Source organism: Crinia signifera, chromosome 1 (genome assembly GCF_055691185.1).
Source record: "Crinia signifera chromosome 1, ASM5569118v1, whole genome shotgun sequence".
NCBI classification, from domain to species: Eukaryota; Metazoa; Chordata; class Amphibia; order Anura; family Myobatrachidae; genus Crinia; species Crinia signifera.
Window position 1 is genome coordinate 447,922,186 of NC_139217.1, and position 20,070 is coordinate 447,942,255.

Consider the following 20,070-nt stretch of genomic DNA (forward strand, 5'->3'; position numbering starts at 1 on the left):
GGCCAACAGGGTCAATAGGTCGACAGGGTCAAAAGGTTGACATGATCAACGGGCCTAGCACTATGGTGCCCAGTGTACCTGTGCTAGGTGGTCACCGTACAGTTATATAATAGATTTGGCTGATTTACATGCTGTAAGTCATAAGTGCTCAGCTGCAACCTATGCTATGGGACCTGTTGGCTCGCCTCTAAGCAGACTGTAATGCAGCCTTATATAGACATGCAGTGTACAACATGTATACAGCCATTAGAGGGCAGGATGACACCACGGAGGCCATTGAGGATGTGACCCCGGCAGCACTGCACTATTGCCAGTGACACACCCCTCCCTGCACAGCCCTCATTGTGGGCGCAGTCACTCACTGCCAGTGCCTGACCGCGGGTTGTTGTTTACTTATGTCAGTAGGGCAACCATGTAACCCCGCCCTTTTGATCCGCGAGCCAATCAGCCCCTCTCCGTGGCTGATAAATGATACGCGCGCTCCAGGCTCCCGCCCGCCTGCACCCTCCTTCTGTGCGCGCCCCCCCGCAGCCTGACAGCGTGCGCGCCCCCGCCTCATCAGTCGCCGCCTGGAGCGCGCAATGCGCAGCCTCAGTTCCTTGTTGAAGATGGCGGCTGATAAACAGAAGCACCATGACGGGAGGGTGAAGATCGGCCACTACATCCTGGGGGACACGCTCGGGGTCGGCACCTTCGGCAAAGTGAAGAGTAAGTGGTTGCTGTGGCTGGTGGAGCCGGGCTGGCCTCCTGCGTGGTGCAGAGGCGGGTGGGGGGCGCATGGGAGCGGTGAGCCGGGATGTTCGGGTGTTGCTGGGTGGTATGAGGGTGTGTGGACACATGGGGTTACCGGTGTGTGGCGCAGTGTGGTCTGGCAGGCTTGTACTTGCAGTTCCACACTGGCTGCAGATTTGTGGCTGACAGGAGTTATCATTGTGTGGGGGAGTTAATGGGTGTTGGAGAAGGGAATGGGGAGTATGGGGATGTGCCTTTTGTGGGGTGGAGCACTCTAGCATGTTGGGTGGCTGACGTCACATGGGGGCAGATGACGCAGGGGTGGCTGGCGTCACATGGGGGCAGATGACGCAGGGGTGGCTGGCGTCACATGGGGGCAGATGACGCAGGGGTGGCTGGCGTCACATGGGGGCAGATGACGCAGGGGTGGCTGGCGTCACATGGGGGCAGATGACGCAGGGGTGGCTGGCGTCACATGGGGGCAGATGACGCAGGGGTGGCTGGCGTCACATGGGGGCAGATGACGCCGGGGTGGCTGGCGTCACTTGGGGGCAGATGACGCCGGGGTGGCTGGCGTCACTTGGGGGCAGATGACGCAGGGGTGGCTGGCAATCTTGAGATAAGGGTGTGTGGTGGCAGGCATCTTGTGGGGACAGAGGACATGGGGTGGCGGGAGGACGTTGGGTCTATTCGGCCAATGGCGGGTTTAGTGGGTTGAGGTTTTGGGGATGGGTTTAATAGGTGATGTCTTTTTAATGGGATTTGAACTGATGGGATGGTGTGTAATTGATTGGTGTTAGAGGGTGATAATAGAATGGGGATCACATCAGTATAGTGTGGGTTTGTATTTTGTTGTATAATTGTCTTGTACAAAGAAAAACTAGTGTGTACTGGGGACTACGGACTGTGAGCTGTAGAGTATATATGCACTATATAATTAAAGACCTAAAGGTTTCCTTAAGGTTTGGTGTATTAAGGTATTGTGTCCTACATGGTGATGCAGTATAAGTGGTACTTGAGTTGGCGGGGGTAGGGTGTTGGTGCTATAATTAGAAAGTTGAGATTTCTGTATGTTTTTCTTTTGGGATATGGCTGAGCACATCTGAACGCTATTGATAAACCACAGGACTACCTTGTAATCAGCTACAGTATTAGTTACAGGTATCCCATTAGTCCAATGTTACTTACAGAAGTGATTTGATTTCCTGGTTTGACAGATAAAATGACACATATATTTTCAGAGGCACACCAATCAATCGGGCAGAGGCCAGTACCATTATTCTGACGATTTTCTGCAAAAATCTAGTGTCAAATTTCCAAAAAGAACTGCTAATGGCTCCATTTCTCTAGAGAGGGGGTGCTGCACACACTTACCAGTGTGTTATGTTTATCTTTTACTACCCGGGAGGTGATTGTCTTATGACTTTCGCACCACTGCTTCGGCTCGGGCTAACCTAGGTTGCTGCTCGGTTGTGAAATGTTTCCTAAGAAAAAAAATCTGGGTTGAGTGTCCTGGTTTGGACGCTGTAACAGCCTGTGTAGGGGGCAGTGTGAGCAGTCTGTCCCAGATCCTGTTTACATTATGGGACCTGCCGGGTACCTGGTGCTTGGAGAGGTTACCTCGAAGCGCCAACAGGTGCAGTAACACTGCACCTGTGTACAGTATAAACAGCGCCAACCCAGGTCAGACCCGGGATTTTAGTGTGAAAGCGGTATTAGAGGTTTGTTTGTCTGTGGAACGTACTATGTACTTTATAAATTTTAGTGGGGTACATACGGATAGAGGGAATACAGACTGGAGGGGGGTTCAGGTGAGCCTCCTTAGCCCCAGCCTAACCCTAAATCCCCCCACTTATTCCTAAACCTAACCCTCCAGGCCTAATGCCACCGCTCCTAAATATTGCGTTTGGGGTGCCGGCAGTTGGGATTCCTACGTCCTAACCTGCATCCTAATCTATGTTGGCATTCTCGTATGATGGCTAACCTTGACGCTCCAGCTGTTGAACTACACATCCCAGCATGCCCTACATCAGTTTTGGCATGGCCAAATAGCAAAACTGTAGCAGGGCATGCTGGGATGTGTAGTTCAACAGCTGGAGTGTCAAGGTTAGCCATCACTGTCCTAGCAGAACCCATGCTAGCCATTGATAACCTCCCCACCCTTCAGGGATCTTGCTTCATCCACTCAATCTTTTGGCTTGTGATTCATGGGAGGGCTATATTCTAACACTTATTAGGGCTATATTCGAACACTTATTAGGGCTATATTCAAACACTTATTAGGGCTATATTCGAACACTTATTAGGGCTATATTCGAACACTTATTAGGGCTATATTCTAAAGGCCCATACACACTGGGTGACTTTGAGCCCAGTGTGTATGGGCTCAGCTCAAAGCCGCCCAGTGTGTATGCCCCAGCGATGAGCACTGCTGCGCGCTCCCGCATCATCGCTGGGAAAGCCGCTCATCTGCTGTTTATACCAGCAGATGAGCGGCGTTGAGGACGGCTTTGCATAGCTCTGCATTATGCAACGCCCCCCTCCCCTCTCCGTCGGCGCCGTGCAGGGGAAAAGCCGCTCAGTGTTGTAGTGTTCCTTCTAGGAACTAGGGCTGGCAGGGCGGGGGGGTCGGACCGGGCACGCCGATGTCACTATTTTGGGCGTGCCCGGGCCGCCAACATCACAAAAGGGGCGTGCCCTGGCCGCGCCGTGACAAAAAGGGGCGTGCCCGGCGGAATCACGCAGAGGAGTGGGCGCGGCCGGCGGCGTCATGCACAGGGTTGGGCGCGGCCGGCGGCGTCATGCACAGGGGGCGGACCCGGCCACCCGGAAGGCTGTAAACTGCCGGGGAAGTGCCGGGCATCGCTATGTACAGCGGCGCCGGGCTTTCCCGGTCAAAACAGCGGGGACAAAGGCAGGCTGGTTTAGCGTGGCGCTGCCAGTGGGGCAGGGCACATTTCTCACTTTAGAAATCGGGCAGGGCGCAGCGCTCCGCTAAAACAGCCTAGCGGGAACACTAGTGTTGTATGCACTGAGCGGCTTTCCCCACAGCGATGATTGACATCATCGCTGTCCATACACGCTGGGCATAATCGCCCAGTGTGTATGGACCTTAACACTTATTTGCTTTGGTCTGTCACTGTGCCTTTTATTTATGCAGCGTACTTAATCCGTGTTTGTTGGCTCCTATGGATGAGATACATCAAAATGTTTTTGCAAAAGTTTTAGGTTAAATCTGTGTGACACTAAACAAATCATTTAGCGGTTTTTAGATGCGTTTTTACTGGAAATTGAAACTATTTCTGATTGGAAGCTAGCGTGTAACATGCCTACGAGACGGTCAATACTATTAGCTTGGTAATAAGCATGTTACATATTAACTCCAAGTAATGGCTTCACTTTCCATCAAAGTTGCACTGTGCTACTTACCTGTAAAAGTTTCTATCATCATATTCAGAAATGTGCGTCTGGGAATCCAGAATGTAACTTTGTGCTGTGCAGACTGTAGCGGTTTTGTAACCATTACACAATTTAAAGAACAAGCGCTTTTGGTAGCCCAAGTTTGTTGTTAATCGCTGTTCGGTGTAATAACAATTTATGGCTTTTCGACAGGCAAGCCAGTCATTAAACAGTATGTGGTTCACCTTGAGCGTGTTCCCTTTGGAGGACACAACATAAATGTTACTGACAAGGTGCTGCTGAATGAATAGGTAGCTGTTCTGCTTACATTTTGAAGGAAAAAAAACCCATAACATTACTCGTGTTAACTCTTAAATGCATACTCTGGAACCGTCCTATCTCATATGGGCTGAAAACATTTTTTTCCTAAATAAGGGTTGCAGAACAGGGTTCATTTCCATGTTTTCTACACCAAGAACTCTACGTTTTTGATTCAAAGCTTCAAGTTTCCTATCAACGGATTTTAAAAATTTAACATTAATAGGTCTGATCAAACTCCTAATTGCAGTGTATTTGTTCTAGGGGGGGTGGTGGTGTGCGGTCAGTATACTGACGTCGACTGCTGTCAAGACATCGACGCCGGCACTTTGAACGTATCAGAATGCCGATGCCGGAATATTGTAATTATAGATGGGGGTTATAGTCATTCTGAGGAAGGTGGGGGGGTTAGATTTAGAAACTAGTGAAGGGAGGTTTAGGAAGGGGGGTTTAAGGCACTTAAAAGGTGGCCTTTGGCCATAGGCAGGCAATTATTTCAGCTGGGGGCCCACTTAATACTTCCAGCAGATATTCGAGGGCCGCACTCCAGAAATAGGTGTGGTCACTGAAAAGGGGGTGTGTATTTGAAGGCATTGTAGCACACACATATACCCCTTGTACACATTATGCAACACAATGGTAGGCCCTTAATACTTGCCCTTTACATATTATGCTGCACAGATTGAGCCAAAAGTCACAATATGCCACCCTGAATGAGTGAAATTTCACAGTAAGTCACATTATTCCATGTCCCTCATATTTCCACGAACCAGCTCCTCCATTTGTAATGCCGCACACCTGCCCCCGTTAGTAATGGCGCACACCTGCCCCTCTTTAGCTATTCCAAACACTTGTGCACCAGCCTTGAAAAATTGCGCCGATTGCAGTCACTGCAACTCACCCATCCTCGGCGACAGTGATGCGGCTGTAGTGACATGCGGGCAGCTCGGCACTGCTGTATGTGTGTCTGATGACGGCTGTGTGCACGTAGGGTGTAGTCCTGCTGCCTTTCGCGCATACACCGGGCTGTGTCTGGCGCCTGCTATGCACAGGCTGAGCGTCTGCTACACAGGGCTGGGCTGCACGCACACAGCCACCATCGGACACACATACAGCAGCGGGCCGCATGTTGCCCACCCTTGCCTTAAGCTGTGATGTGGGCCGTTTAGGTGGTATGGGGTTAGGGTCAGGCTGCAGGGGGGATGGGTGCGGTTTGCTGCTACAAGGGAGGGATTGGGGCAAGGTTAGGTACCTAATAGAGCCCTTGTTGGGCTTCTTTATTGGGATGGCAGGGTCTGTCTTTTGACTATCTGCATCCCTATTGCCGGTATATCATATGTGTACCGTTCTAAGGGATGACCATTCTAGGAGATGGGTGTGTTTTGCCATTCTGGAAAGATACATGGAAATATATGCCTCACGCCCCAGAGAGGTGTGCCGTAAAAGCCATGACAACTGCCATTAGCTGACAAGTGCTTACCGGGGTGTAGAGGAGTTTCCAGTCAGCGCTTTGTACTGCATTTATTACCGCCTTCCTAGAAGAGCTTATTCCCATTGTTGAAAATGCCCCAGGGTTTATTTAAATAAACTACCGGTGTCCTTTTGTCTGCAGTTATATTGGAAATGGGGATCTTAAGCGATTGTCAGCATTGGTATATTTTCTTTCTGTATACAGATCTTCAGCTAATCAATAATACAAACTTTAAATGGTATTGTTGGCCCTCTTGCCAGTGTAATCTTCTGTTGTAGATGAGTGCACTTATTGACTGGCGCTAGGATTTTAAACATGGAGCTTTTTCACACTCCACCGCGATCTGTGGAATTAAAGGCTTTGTCTGTTCCGGTGGACTTTTTAAGAGGTTAAACCTGCATTTACTCCACTTATGTGCCGAAAGTCTACCTCCCGAGTGCCAAGTACTATTGCTGTTTGTGTGAACCATTTATCTGCTATATCCCACTGTACGTATATGCCTGAGATTAATTATTCTACAGAATAAACTGGGATTCTTGAAAAAAAAAAAAAGAATAGCAGCATTTGTGTATATTTCTGAGCAGTGATAGAAGGCAGCACATGGGCAATTGGTCGGACAGATTAATTAATTGTCTTATTAGGACAAATCCAATTTGTGGGGTTACTCAACTAAGTCGGAAGAATTCACATTAACTTTTCTACCTTAAAATAGAAACTCCGGTCTCATTGTGATTGTGACCTTGGCCGTGGAAGTACGTGTTAGTCAGATTTCCTGTTGAATCCTGCGTTCCAAGCCTCTAATAATTTTGCTATACAATGCATAGGGAAGGCTGGTTGGTTGGCAAATATTGCTGTTACACAATTGATATAATCGGTGGTTAACTTTTAAACCCAATAACTCTCGCTGATTTAAGTGTAGTGTAGAACTAGGTTTGGCCTCTTCGTTTCTGGTAAACAGAGGTCATGTGACAGTACGGGCAACAGGGACCCGGATCGGCAAGTGCATACACACTTACCGATGCAAGGAGCGATGGAACGGCGGGTGGCCATTCTGGTTTTAGCAGCAAGTGGTATCCTCAGATTAAGCTGTATGCATGACCAACCGTGCGCATCGGATCAGATCCAGATGTCGGTCTGCACATAAGATTAATCATGTGCAGCCGCTCGCCGTGGGGACCGCAGAGCAGCGGGAGAATAGAAACCATCCTATTCAAAAGACTGGGCGGTCGCTGATTGGCTGAGTTCCCAGCCAATCAGTGGCCGCTCAGTCATTTGAATAGGATTTCCTTCTATTGTCCCGCCGCGCCCCCCCGGTCTCTGCTCAGCATCTGCGCCGCAGTCCCCGCTCCCTGCCTGCCGCTACACCTTGTGCCTCTCCCCGGACCAGTCCCTGCTCCTGCCGCTCCCCGGACCGGTACCCACTCTGGGAGTCAGGAGTCTGGGAGACAGGTACCCACAACCATCCGCTGCCTGCCGCTACACCTTGTGCCGCTCCCCGGACCAGTCCCTGCTCCTGCCGCTCCCCGGACAGGTACCCACTCTGGGAGTCAGGAGTCTGGGAGACAGGTACCCACAACCATCCGCTGCCTGCCGCTACACCTTGTGCCGCTCCCCGGACCAGTCCCTGCTCCTGCCGCTCCCTGGACAGGTACCCACTTCCAGCCTGCTCCTTATGCCCCTCCCAGATTTTTACATGTGATAAATCGCATCCGATTTATCACATGTAAAAAATGGCACATCAAGCGCCAAAACTTATCCAGCTCCCCCGGGGAGCTGCCCGGGAAGCTCAGGGGAAATCGGGGCTGATTTGTCCTAAGGACAAGTCGCCCTAGTGTATGGGGGCCTTAAGACTGATTTTCATTGAATTGACTCTCTAATCTTGCAAGATGTTGATGCAATTTAGTAAGGTGATGATTATTATTCTGCTTTATTTATATGGTTCCACAAGGGATCTGCAGCCCCCAATTACAGACTGATAAACAAATAAGCAAAAACAGTCACTTAAGCTAGGTACACACAGGACGATATATCATTAACAATATCGACAATATTGATTTAGTTATCGATATCACGTGCATATCGCCCAGTGTATGCGGTCAATATCATAGAAACATAGAATTTGACGTCAGATAAGAACCATTTGGCCCATCTAGTCTGCCCCTTTTTTTACCCTTCAGGTAAACTCAACCCTTTTTAATCCTTATTTATTTTCCAGCGGATTAAAGGAAAGCGGAAACGGGATACAATCCTGTAATTCATGGATTCCTGGCTAATGTATGCATTCCACATTGATCTTACTATTGCATTAAAGATTCCTCACGTTCCACAGAACAGTGTGAGACAGGCCCAACCTGCTTTCATGTACAACTCTAACCAGCAAGAATCGTGATGATATAACCCACATACATAGACATTCAACAGTGCAACAATCCAATGATAACTTATCACAATAAAGTAATGTATGTACCACATAAGAATGATAGCTAGAATGCTATAGAGACAAACTATACATAAACGTACTGTCTGGGTGGGGAGAAGAGACAGGAGGAAACATTGCTGCTTGATATAGAATGTTTCCTTGACTAATTAACACTAGAATATATCATTGGGATTTGTACACATGGATTTCAGATGGCCTGTGCTACACATGGGACGGTTTTAAAATCCCAACCACAATGGGTGTATTCTAATGTTATATAGGCTGTTGATCATGATTTAACAAATGAGTCCATATTCTGGAACACCGCGTCAGCTTAATGTTATCCACATATGCAGAAGAAGGTATTGAAATGCATGCACTTTGTTCAGAGATTACACGAGCAAACATATACATGAATATGGCATCATCATTAACGATGCGCACAGCTTAGTGAACTATGACGGCAGCCGCGGGAATCGCGCAGTGTCTACCCCAGCACAAGTTTAATACAACAAAAGGCCAGTACAGGATACATAAACATAGCTACATTAGCTGAATGATGGCAGTTACAGGTAGGAAGAAGATAGTATGACTGCTGGTATAAACATGGATTTACTGTCTGACTCCCAGCTGATTTACCATGTACAAGGTGCTTTCAGTAGCCCCCACCCTTTCCCCGGAGATTGGTATTTGGTGTTCTCTCCCTTGTTTCTTTTATTGAGCAGGGTGCTGATCACTGGGCACACTGTAATTTTGTCTGGTGATCTAATTGGATAGCAGTTTAAAAAAAAAATTGGTGTACAAAGTTCCAATGTTTTAATGGGGGTAATTGGTTACACCCCTTTTCTTCTGAGGCCCATGTACCTGGATATTATGCGTGAGCAGCTGCTCATAAACTTCTAATAATAAAGAAGAATGCTGTCCAGTTTTTATTGTGGTGTAAGGAGCACAAAAACTGGACAGTAGATCAATGGCAGAGAAGTGTTATGTAGTGGCAGATTATGGCTTTTCTCTCATCAGATGTGGTCCTCCAACTGTTGTGAAACTATACATCCCAGCATGCCTTGCCATAGCTTTAGTGTTCCCTAATAGCAAAGCTGTGGCAATGCATGATGGGACTTGTAATTTAACAACAGCGGGAGGGCCATAGTTTGGCCATGCCTATCTTAACCCAACGGTGAACCTCTGGGATGAATTCCAATGAAGGGTGCATTCTCAAGGCCCATACACTCTGGGCGGCTTTCAGCTCAAAGCTGCCCAGTGTGTATGGCACGGTGATGCTCGCTCCCACATCGCTGGGAAAGGCGCTCATTTTTGGTATTACCAGCAGACGGATGGTTTTGCATAGTGTTGCACTATGCAATTTGCGGTCTGTGTCAAATCACTTTTTTCTACATAGCGTATAACGTTTAATGTCCCGTACACGTGGAGCGAGTGAGCCTCCGTGCTGAATGATTCACGGTCTCTCAGATTGCGGATTCTAGTCAGATCGTCTAGAAATGAGACCTGCACACGGGGAGATTAATGCCCCATTAGACTGATACCTGCTTTTGAGTAAAAACCTCTATATAGTTATGTGATGTGTCTGAACTTTGCTCTATCCTTAATAAGGAGCTGTGTTTGGGAAGGTGCAAGTAACTTTTTAATGACGTTTTACAGTAAAGCAAATGTGTACCGATACTTAAATTAAGTACAGCACTTCTAGGTTCCCAGTGCTAGTGTACAGGGACTGGTTTAGTTTTGTCCTGACACTCCTATTGCGGAAACTCTGTACCTGAAACTGCTCTGTTCTAGTTCATCGATCCTGTGTGAGTATATCCATCTCCTGCGCAGCTTTCCACTTAACACTGATTAAGCAGATTAGTAGAGCCAATAAAATACTAATTAACTCTGTGGCCTATACATTGAAGGTTCTTATCTCCAGTTTCCCAGCTATAGTTATGGCATATCCGTACAGCGTGCTTCATTGGGTTATGTTGCGACACACATTCTTGTAGTCTTTATCTGCTTGTTTCTATGTGTTCTAGGATACGTGTTTGAGTACACACATTCCTATTATAGCCTTTATTTGTGCCACAAGGGATCCGCAGCTCCCAATTACAGAGTACATAAATGAATAAGCAAAACTGACAAGTGTCAGGGCAACAGAAAACCAGATGATTTGGTGCAGTTAACTGGGTGCTGCGGAACCCTTGTGGCGCCATATAAATAAAGGATTATAATAATAATTTTAAAGATGGTTTCAGTAACAGTAGGCAACGCACACGAGCGGAGAGGGCCCTGCTCGTGAGAGCTTACATTCTAAAGGGGGAGGTGTGGCCATACACGGGTGACACAGATGGGGTAGAAATGAGCAAGTGACTGAAGATTTGATTTATTTTAATACAATTTTTTGTGTGCGATTTTTATAGTTGGTAAACATGAACTAACCGGGCACAAGGTCGCTGTGAAGATTCTGAACAGACAGAAGATCAGGAGCCTTGATGTGGTGGGAAAGATACGGAGGGAGATCCAAAACCTGAAACTCTTCCGACATCCTCATATCATTAAGCTGTAAGTGTTTCCCTATGGGAATAGCTCTGGTACCTTCCGTTTTCCTCCTACAGAATTGGCAATGTAGCTTAGAATCCACAACTACAAGAACTATATAGACACTGAATAATTGAAATGTAAGTGCAGCTTGGTTGCAGTAATGCTGTGTTCTGGTACACATTGTTTTGTCCCCAGATCATTGATCAAAGGGTTTTATTATCGAATGGGCGGTTGCTCAATATAATGACTAATCTTGAACAAACCACTTCTGGCTGTTGCTCCACAGTCTGTTGTAACAGTGACTGCGAGGGGTTTGCATCGGTGCAGTATGCAATGAGTCTTCAGTGCCTGCAGGATGTATTACACAGCGGCTCTATGGAAATGGCAGTGAGGCAGAAAGCATTCATGTCAGTCTTGCAGGCTGTTACTGTAACAAGCACAGTGACCTTGGTTTGTCACAGGAAAAGGCGATTACATTATTGGGGGGGATACCAAACATTTGATTATTTCATTTTGATAAAAATCTATAACCTGCTAGATAAAATTTCCAAGTGCCTAAATGCATCCAATAAACGTATAACTATGTGCTGCAGTCCAGATAACTGGTGTTGCTGACCTCACCTAAAAATATAGGGTCAATTCAGCGCCATAGGAAGAAGCTCCAAGAGTTATTCAATACAACGCATTGTTATGCCTGGCTAGACCCTCCGGGGGTGTGAGCAGACATCGGACTAAACAGCATGGCGGCAGGCACTTAAGTAGGAGAATGACTGTTCCAGCGGCTAAACACGCCTCGAATCATAAGAACCGGCATTCTTCCACATAACAGCGTGAACAATTGAATAACTCCGAGAGCTTCTTTGTGGTATTCCTAGTGCGCTGAATCGAATTGACACCATAGATGGACTTCATTGATGTATCCAAAATAAAATTCAAGCAGGCTGAATTAACACACATTTAATTCAGGAAAAATAACAGACTAAATATAAGATCTACAACTGTGCACTTGATTTTGTTGGCAAATAAAAATGCACTTGATCAAAAGGAGTATTAAAAAAAAAAAAAAAAAAAAAAAAGCACGCAGCCTGGACCAGTGGTTCCCAAACTTTGGGTTACGGCGCCCAGAGTGTTAAAATTATTTTCCCAGTATCCCTAGGGCCAAAATTTTTATCACTTTAATGTAGCATGTCCACATTAGCCTTACATGTCTGTCCTCCTCAGGTACCAGGTAATAAGTACACCAACGGATATCTTTATGGTAATGGAGCATGTCGCTGGCGGGGAGCTCTTTGATTACATATGTAAAAATGGAAAGGTAAGACCTTGGTTTTTTTTTTTTGTAACCTAAAATTGACCTACCCAGGCACCAGATGTTCGAGATTGCGAGGAGGAACTTCATTTTGGAGTGCCACCACCACTTCATCTTGTACAAACATTTACAACTGAAATTGGTGGTGTCCTCTGCCCTTTCTGTTCTGAAGAACATGCTCATGTTATGTCTGCTACACTTGGGTTATCCGGTATGGGGATACCCACTATCCAATGGTCAGACACCTCTATTAAATAATGGCTTTACATTACACATACAGAAGTAGTTTTTTTTGTTTACATGGAGTAATGGCTTTCAATTCGGGCATATGGTAGATGAAAGCGGTGATGCCCAGGATTGTCTACTGGATAAAGAGGGTCTGTGCGATTATTTGTTGTTAAGTATTGTATCTATAGACTAAGCTGAAGCTGTTCTTAGTGAATCAGTGACTTATGTTTTATTCCCAGATCTTTGTATTAGATATTGAGTCTTAACAGTACCAAAATGTCCTTCTAAAACTGTTCCGTACAGCTGTCAGCATTGGTTTTCGTCCATGGGGGAGCATAAAACCAGATCTTGCAGACCTGTATGGAGTGGGGCAAATCTGTTGTTCATAGATGGCCAGAATGCTGGCGCATGGCAGCCATCACCACCAATTGCATACCCTCCTTAGTATAAAGTGTAGAAGCCTGTCCTATTGTAACTCCTGCAGGTACCTGGAATGTTGTCACATTGCCGTCTGTTGTGGCTGGTGTGTCCTGGAGGTGAGAGCAGCTCATGGTTTCTTGCCTTATAACAGACCTGTATTTGCAGGATGACCCAATAGAACAGCATTGTAATTATAGTATATGGGTTTACCTTCTACAGCAATTTTACAGTTCGTTGTAGATTTTAATGTACTGCTTAGTAATTTATATGTTTGAAGATTTATTGACTTCATTGCCAGTGCCATTGTACATACGGACTTGTATTTCAGCTGGATGAGAAGGAATCCCGGCGTTTATTCCAGCAGATCCTTTCTGGCGTGGACTACTGTCACAGGCACATGGTGGTGCACCGAGACTTGAAACCAGAAAATGTTCTTCTTGATGCACATATGAATGCAAAGATAGCAGATTTCGGTAAGTCTGGGAGTTCTGCTTCTCTTATAGATTTCCTTAACATAAACTTAAAGCCCCATATACCCTGCCAGAATTTTTTTAATAAAGCTATTGCTCATTAATAATCTGGACAATGTGGCGGTCTGATAGTGTGTATGGGCCTTTATAGATTACTCTTACTAGACAAACAAGGGAAATGTTCTACTACCTCTGATTGCATAAGTTGATGCAATTTCCCAAGCCCCGCCCCGCTCTGTATCAGTCTCCCATTGGAGTACTTGATCGTTTTGGGGTGGGGATAGAACTGTGGATAGATGGCAGATTCCCCACTAGCTTTACATCTTGTGGTCAGCCGCACTGTCCAATCTAGTGGCCTCTTAGTTACACCAGCCCTGTGTAGAACTTTCCCTTTAGTCACCAGAACATCCTGCGTTATACGTGGCATACGCACAACAACCAGATCACATGACAGTTGCTGCACATTCATACAGCAAACCACTTATTCTGCCACATCCTTCCAGTTCTATTCATCTGGTGACTGTGGAAGCAAAGGAAATCATTGTAATGGTTGTGGAACCAGCTTGAGCTGACGTGTGCTTGATGAGATGGGGCGTTAGCCTTCTGGAAGTATTCATTTGAAAATCTATGGCCATAGAGGGGATGCACATGGTCAAAACTCCAGTAAGCTGTGGCAATAAACTGGTGCTCAGTTGGTATTACGGGGCCTCATGTTTCCAGAGGACTATACACCACCATCCTGATCCATTGACACAAGGCAGGATGGATCCAAAGTCGTCACCTACCACCTGCATGTTGTAGTTGTAATGAAAGTCGCGTCAGGGCATGTTGTGGTGCACCTGTAGCTACAGCTTGTAATGGGCTTACAGGAGTTGGAACCCAGTGTAAGCAGCTGGTTTTGCTGTGGGAACATCGCTGCTATTCTGCATACCACTGTAACAGATGCCTGAGTTAGTACGGCCATTCTATGTCATCGCTCTTTTACCCACAGACATGCTGCCCACTTAGTTTTGTTTATTTCCTCTGTAAAAGCTATAAACAGCCGTGCATGCAAATACAAGGCGAATCAGCAATTCTACGCTCAGTCATTTACATCACAATACGTTCTCATTCTGGTGTTTGGACAAGAAACTGAACAACTTGATCATGTCTGAATGCTATTCTGCTTTGAGTTGCTATAACGTTATTGGCTGATTATATTTTAGCATTGAGGGGCAGGTGATTAGACAAGCGGAGAAAGAGATTGCCACTGGTATAGGTTTTGCCCATGTCACTATACCTCCCTGTGGGGTAAATGTATGAAGCTTGGAGTAGTGGTATCTATCCCCATAAAGAACGTTATGTGCAAGGTGATAGCGCACCAGCCAATCATCTCCAATATGTAAATTAACAGTTGGGATCTGATTGGCTGGTGCATTATCACCTGGCACATAACGTTCTTTATAGGGATAGGTACCACTTCTCTACGCTTCATATATTTACCCCAATGTCTTATGATTGTCCCTCTGCAAAGCTTCAGTAAGTGAACACATGCTGTCTCCAGCAGAATTAATGCAGCCCAATAGGTATTCGATCAGGGGACGTGGAGGGTAGTTAAATTATGGCTCATTGAAACTTTATGGGGCCTAATTCAGAGTTGATTGCAAGCGCAAAATGTTTCTCAATGGACAAAACCATGCAGCACTGCAGGTGGGGCAGATTTAGATTTGGATGGGGAAGGGTGTTCAAAGTGGATTCTAAATTGCAGTGTAAAAATAAAGCAGTCAGTATATTTACCCTGCACAGGGTAGAAATAACTCTCCCAAATCTAACTCTCTGCACATGTTACATCTGCCCCACCTGCATGGTTTTGCAATAGACTCTGAATCATGCCCTTGGTTTAGCTCTGGATTGATCCCAATGCAGCATTTCCATCAGGGACATCTGTATTGGAAAAGGTTACTGTGTTCTTCAGTGGTGGGCAACTTTTGCTAAGCTATATTGGATGGCTTTTAGGCTAACACATCTGCTCCGAGGAAGCGACACTGGCATCAAACTTTTACAATTGTAATTACAGTAGTTTTTGTTTTTCAATGAAATACCGTTTTGCAAAAAGGGGTAACGTTATGGTGGTGTCCAACACCTTCCTTTTCCTCCAGGTCTTTCAAACATGATGGCGGACGGAGAGTTTCTAAGGACAAGCTGCGGGTCTCCTAATTACGCTGCACCGGAAGTAATATCGGGACGGTACGTAGATCTGTGTTTGTCACCTTCGGGTGACTTGTCCTCCACCGGTGTATCTACATTTGTAAAGCAAAATGTCTGTAAAGGTTACCTCCGAGCTGTGTAGCCGTGGAAGAAATTGTATGTTTTATCCATGTGGTCTAAAGAAAAAAAACATGAATTTCAGGCTGTAATAAAGGAGTGTAAAATGCTAAGGTTGAGCACTAATAAGCAAATCACTCGTAAATCCATATAATAGCATCTTCTATATCTCCATCCCCGTATTTATACTGGTACTACACAGAAAAGCCAGGCAAAAAGCTTAGGCAATCTGTCGTCAGTTCTGGATAAAAATAAGGCTTGGGGGACACAGAACCTTCAAGGGAGGTGAACCAATGTTCCAGCTTCTGCCATTAGTGATTTTAGGAATCTAAATTGTCCTTCAATTGGGTTACTGAGTAGTCTCTTGTGCCTCTGTTACGCAAAGTATTGATTATTATTACTACTACTGTGCTTTATTTGTAGGGCATCAGAAGTGGTCCGCAGCGCCGTACAGAGGTCAAACCAATAAGACAGTACAGGTGCAGAGCACAGTACAGTAGACAAGTAACAGATAGCACTACAACGCAATACAGCCAATGATGAATGGTATACATAGCATGAGCGCAGATAACTGGTCTAGTTCGTCTGAAGAAAACAAAACCATGGAGTTCGAGGGAAGAGAACCTGAGGAGGCTATGTAGAGTGTAGCTGGTAGGTAATAAGAACAGGAGGGAGGAGAGCCTTGCTCAAGAAGCTTAGTGCATAAAGAGAACAGGGGACACGTATGCAAATCATAAGGATTGAGTCGGTGTAGCGTGGGCGGTCTAAGGTATAGTGCAGGAGTGAGAGAAATGGAGGTGAGGTAGACAAGGTTGAGTAGTTGATGGTATGGTTTTAATAAATGGCGGGGGGGGGGGGGGGGGGGGTGTTCAGTGCCTGCAGGCTCTGGAATACAGTAATGGACTGATGAGATAGTTGCAATGGTAGGGGTCAGCGCAGCAGATATCTCGGCTTCTGGAGTGAGATGTTCTACCAGAGGGGAGGAGAGGAAAGGCAGCAGTCATTGGACAACCAGGGTAGGGAAGTCAGGAGGTAGTCTATGGGAGATCAGGTTGGAGATGTAGGGGGAAATTTACAAAGCAGAGTTATATTGAAGGTGGGATGTTGCTATGGGCAACTAATCCGATACGATCTTATCTTCTAGAAGGTTCTAAGTAAAGAAGTAGATTCAGATATGTTGCCCATAGCAGTATACCATGTAAATTAGAACTCCCATTGTAGTGATCCCCATAGTGAGCAGTGGAGTAGAAGTGTATTTGAACATGATGGTGGTGAGAAGTTGGAAGCTGAGCCACTGAAGGGCCTAGCAGAGACAGGAGTGGCAGATGTGAAGCAGCAGGAGAGGAAGAAGAGTCTAGCTGCTGCATTGTGTAAAGATCGGAACAGAGCAAGATGGGAGCGAGGGAGACTGAGGAGGTCGTTGATGCCCCTTTCTCACCAGACCTGGACTATTATCAGTGTAAGCCATAGAAACCCATATCCTGACTCGGTGTGAAAGAGTCAACCCAGGTCTTAAATCCCAGGTCTGCTACTCGGGTTGCAATTGGGGTTAATCCCAGTACAACCCATGTAACCTGCGGTCTGAAAGGCATGATCCAGGTAATGCCTAAGTAGTGCTGGTTGACTAGCTCAGGAGAGATGACACTCACCCAGATCCTAGTATAAATGACAACTTACAGCCATCCCATGGTCTGAGAGGGATAAGTCTATCTGAAACCTGGCTTCACCCAGTTTTCTGCATCCCAGGTTGGACACAGGTGGATGCTGGGTTTCAGTGTAAAATGATTTTGAGTGGACAGTGGATTTGGTGGCATTCTGAGAGAGGAAGGGTCTCATGCGAGCGGTGTTGCAAAGCTGGAACTGCTAGAATAGGGTACAGGATTGAATGTGGTAGGCTAAGGAAAGGGAAGTGTCAAAAATGACTCATAGGCAGTGGGGGACCAGAGAAGTGGTGGTGGTGGTGGTGGGGGGATAGAGAGGTTGGGTGGGGAGTAGACTCTAGGTGGAGTGAAGACAATTGGTTCAGTTTCGGACAAGTAACCTTAATTTTACGTTCAGTTGTTCCATCTGGTTGCGACCTCTGTTTCGGAAGTTCTTCAGCAGGCCATACTCTTGGTTAACGATTGTAACATGAAGTACTGTTATGTGTTTAAGGCTGTATGCTGGCCCAGAAGTGGACATATGGAGCAGCGGCGTGATCCTCTACGCGCTACTGTGTGGGACTCTTCCGTTTGACGATGACCATGTGCCAACCCTATTCAAAAAAATCTGCGATGGCATTTTCTACACACCTCAGTATTTGAACCCCCCTGTTATCAGCCTGCTCAAGCACATGCTGCTCGTGGACCCCATGAAGAGGGCAACAATCAAAGATATTCGGTAATTTGTCCCAGCTGTATATGAGACGGGCGATACGGTTTCTTCGCTTTATTTCCGGCGGTATAAAGTGGCCGTGACGGGGGCTTATAACTGTGTAAATTGCAGAAGGGGAACCGGTCCCTGGGTCTACAATGTCTAGGTCAGGACCACTAATGGTTGACACCTGAAAATAGTTGACATACCATAGGTCGGCACAAGCTTAAGGTCAACATGGGCATGATCAACACTCAGTTCGACACGATTTTTTTCACGTGTTTTTGTTTAGACTGGTTTATTCCAAGTGGGCATAGAGTGAGAATGTGTGCTGAGCGCGGCTAGGCACTGCCCGAAGCATGGCGCGCGGACTCGGTAGACCTACATGTTGTCCAAGTCGACATAGACACAAAAAACCCTGATGTGTTGACTGTGTGGTCCATGTCGACCATTTTCAGGTGTCGACCTAATCACTGTTAATAGTAGTGCGATTTTTAAATGCGGTCAACCCTCTACACCAGGGGTTCTCAAACTCTGTCCCCGGGACCCCACACAGTTCCCGTTTTCCCAGGTCATTTAGCAGGTGCATTCATTACTCATTGACACATTTTAAACGATCCACAGGTGGAGCTAATTATCTCACTTGTGATTCTGTGAGGAGACCTGCAAAACATGCACTGTGTGGGGTCCTGAGGACCGACTTTGAGAACCTGTGCTCTCTAACATAACCTTGCAGAAGTACATAGTATGCTATATTGATTGAACAATACATACTATGTTAAATGCAGTATAAATGAACGAATGTAAATGGACACTCAGTACCTATTTGAAGTATATATAATATATCTGGTCTTTCTTTATTTCTGCGGGCAATTCTTACCCTTGGTTTTTCTCTAGAATACTTTCATATTTCAATTGTCTTATTTTTATGGTAGTTTCCTAAAGCAAAAGAGGTCTTTTAAAATGATTTTACATATATGCGCCTCACGTGGCTTAGTGTTGCCCTTGGTGTGTAAGCTCAGGCAGGGCTCTTCTCCCTCATGTTAAATGTCTTGCCTGATCCATGTCACCTGTGCAATCTAATTCTGAATATGCTCCGAATCAGCTGGATGAGGGGAGGCCCACAGCATTTCACTCTTCACCAACCTACCCCTCAAGTCTCCTTTCCAAGTTGCATCCAGCAACTGATCTAATGGGGGTGATTCAGTTATTCTCCCCCCAAAGCTACTATATAAGATCTTAAATTAAAGCAATTCAATTGTTGCTACCCACAGGGTTGACCTTTCTCCTCGCATGAGAACCTATGTCGACATAGGCACCCAACTATGTTTAACTTCATTTAGACCAATAGTGTAGAGCGTATGCTTGTTGCCTTAATAATCCACACCCAGTGGCTAAATCCTGCACGTATAAATCAATGGGTGCCTGACAAGAGCGTTAATTGAATTGCATTAATGGGGATCTTGTGATTTTTCAATTACTTTCTGCTTTAACTTGAATCCCCAACATCTTTGATTACTGTGCTCAGTCTGTTGTATCCTTTCGTTTAGAGAACACGAGTGGTTTAAGCAGGATCTCCCAAAGTACCTATTTCCAGAAGACCCAACGTACAGTACAAACATGATTGACGATGAAGCCTTAAAGGAAGTGTGTGATAAGTGCGAGTGCACGGAGGAGGAGGTGCTGAGCTGCCTGTACAGCCGCAATCACCAGGACCCATTAGCAGTCGCTTACCATCTGATCATAGACAACAGGCGGATAATGAATGAGGCGAAAGATTTTTATTTAGCTACAAGTCCCCCGGATTCTTTTGTCGATGACATTCATACACCTCGCCCACATCCAGAAAGAGTACCATTCTTGGTAGCAGAGTCCCCGCGCCAGAGGCACACCCTCGATGAGTTAAACCCACAAAAATCGAAGCACCAAGTGGGAGTTAGAAGAGCCAAATGGCACCTGGGGATTCGGAGTCAGAGCCGACCGAATGACATCATGGCTGAGGTCTGCCGAGCCATGAAACAGTTGGGCTATGAGTGGAAGGTAAAGGCAAACCAGATGCTAATTCATATACTGTCTCTTGTTCCATACACCCTCAGGTAACAAATCTTGGAGCGGT

General features: G+C 46.1%; 1 protein-coding gene across 2 annotated transcripts in view; it reads left to right on the plus strand.

The window, feature by feature from the left end:
• The first annotated feature begins 509 nt into the window (after positions 1 to 509).
• Positions 510 to 20,070, plus strand: part of PRKAA1 (protein kinase AMP-activated catalytic subunit alpha 1) — a 28,706-nt gene continuing 9,145 nt past the window's right edge. For both annotated transcript variants that reach the window (XM_083154347.1, XM_083154356.1), the window contains exons 1-7: positions 510 to 708; positions 10,751 to 10,892; positions 12,093 to 12,186; positions 13,157 to 13,301; positions 15,437 to 15,524; positions 17,757 to 17,981; positions 19,505 to 19,994. In XM_083154347.1, coding sequence (XP_083010473.1) covers positions 582 to 708; positions 10,751 to 10,892; positions 12,093 to 12,186; positions 13,157 to 13,301; positions 15,437 to 15,524; positions 17,757 to 17,981; positions 19,505 to 19,994 — 1,311 coding nt within the window. In that variant the 5' untranslated portion in view covers positions 510 to 581. The remainder of the gene's footprint in view (positions 709 to 10,750; positions 10,893 to 12,092; positions 12,187 to 13,156; positions 13,302 to 15,436; positions 15,525 to 17,756; positions 17,982 to 19,504; positions 19,995 to 20,070) is intronic.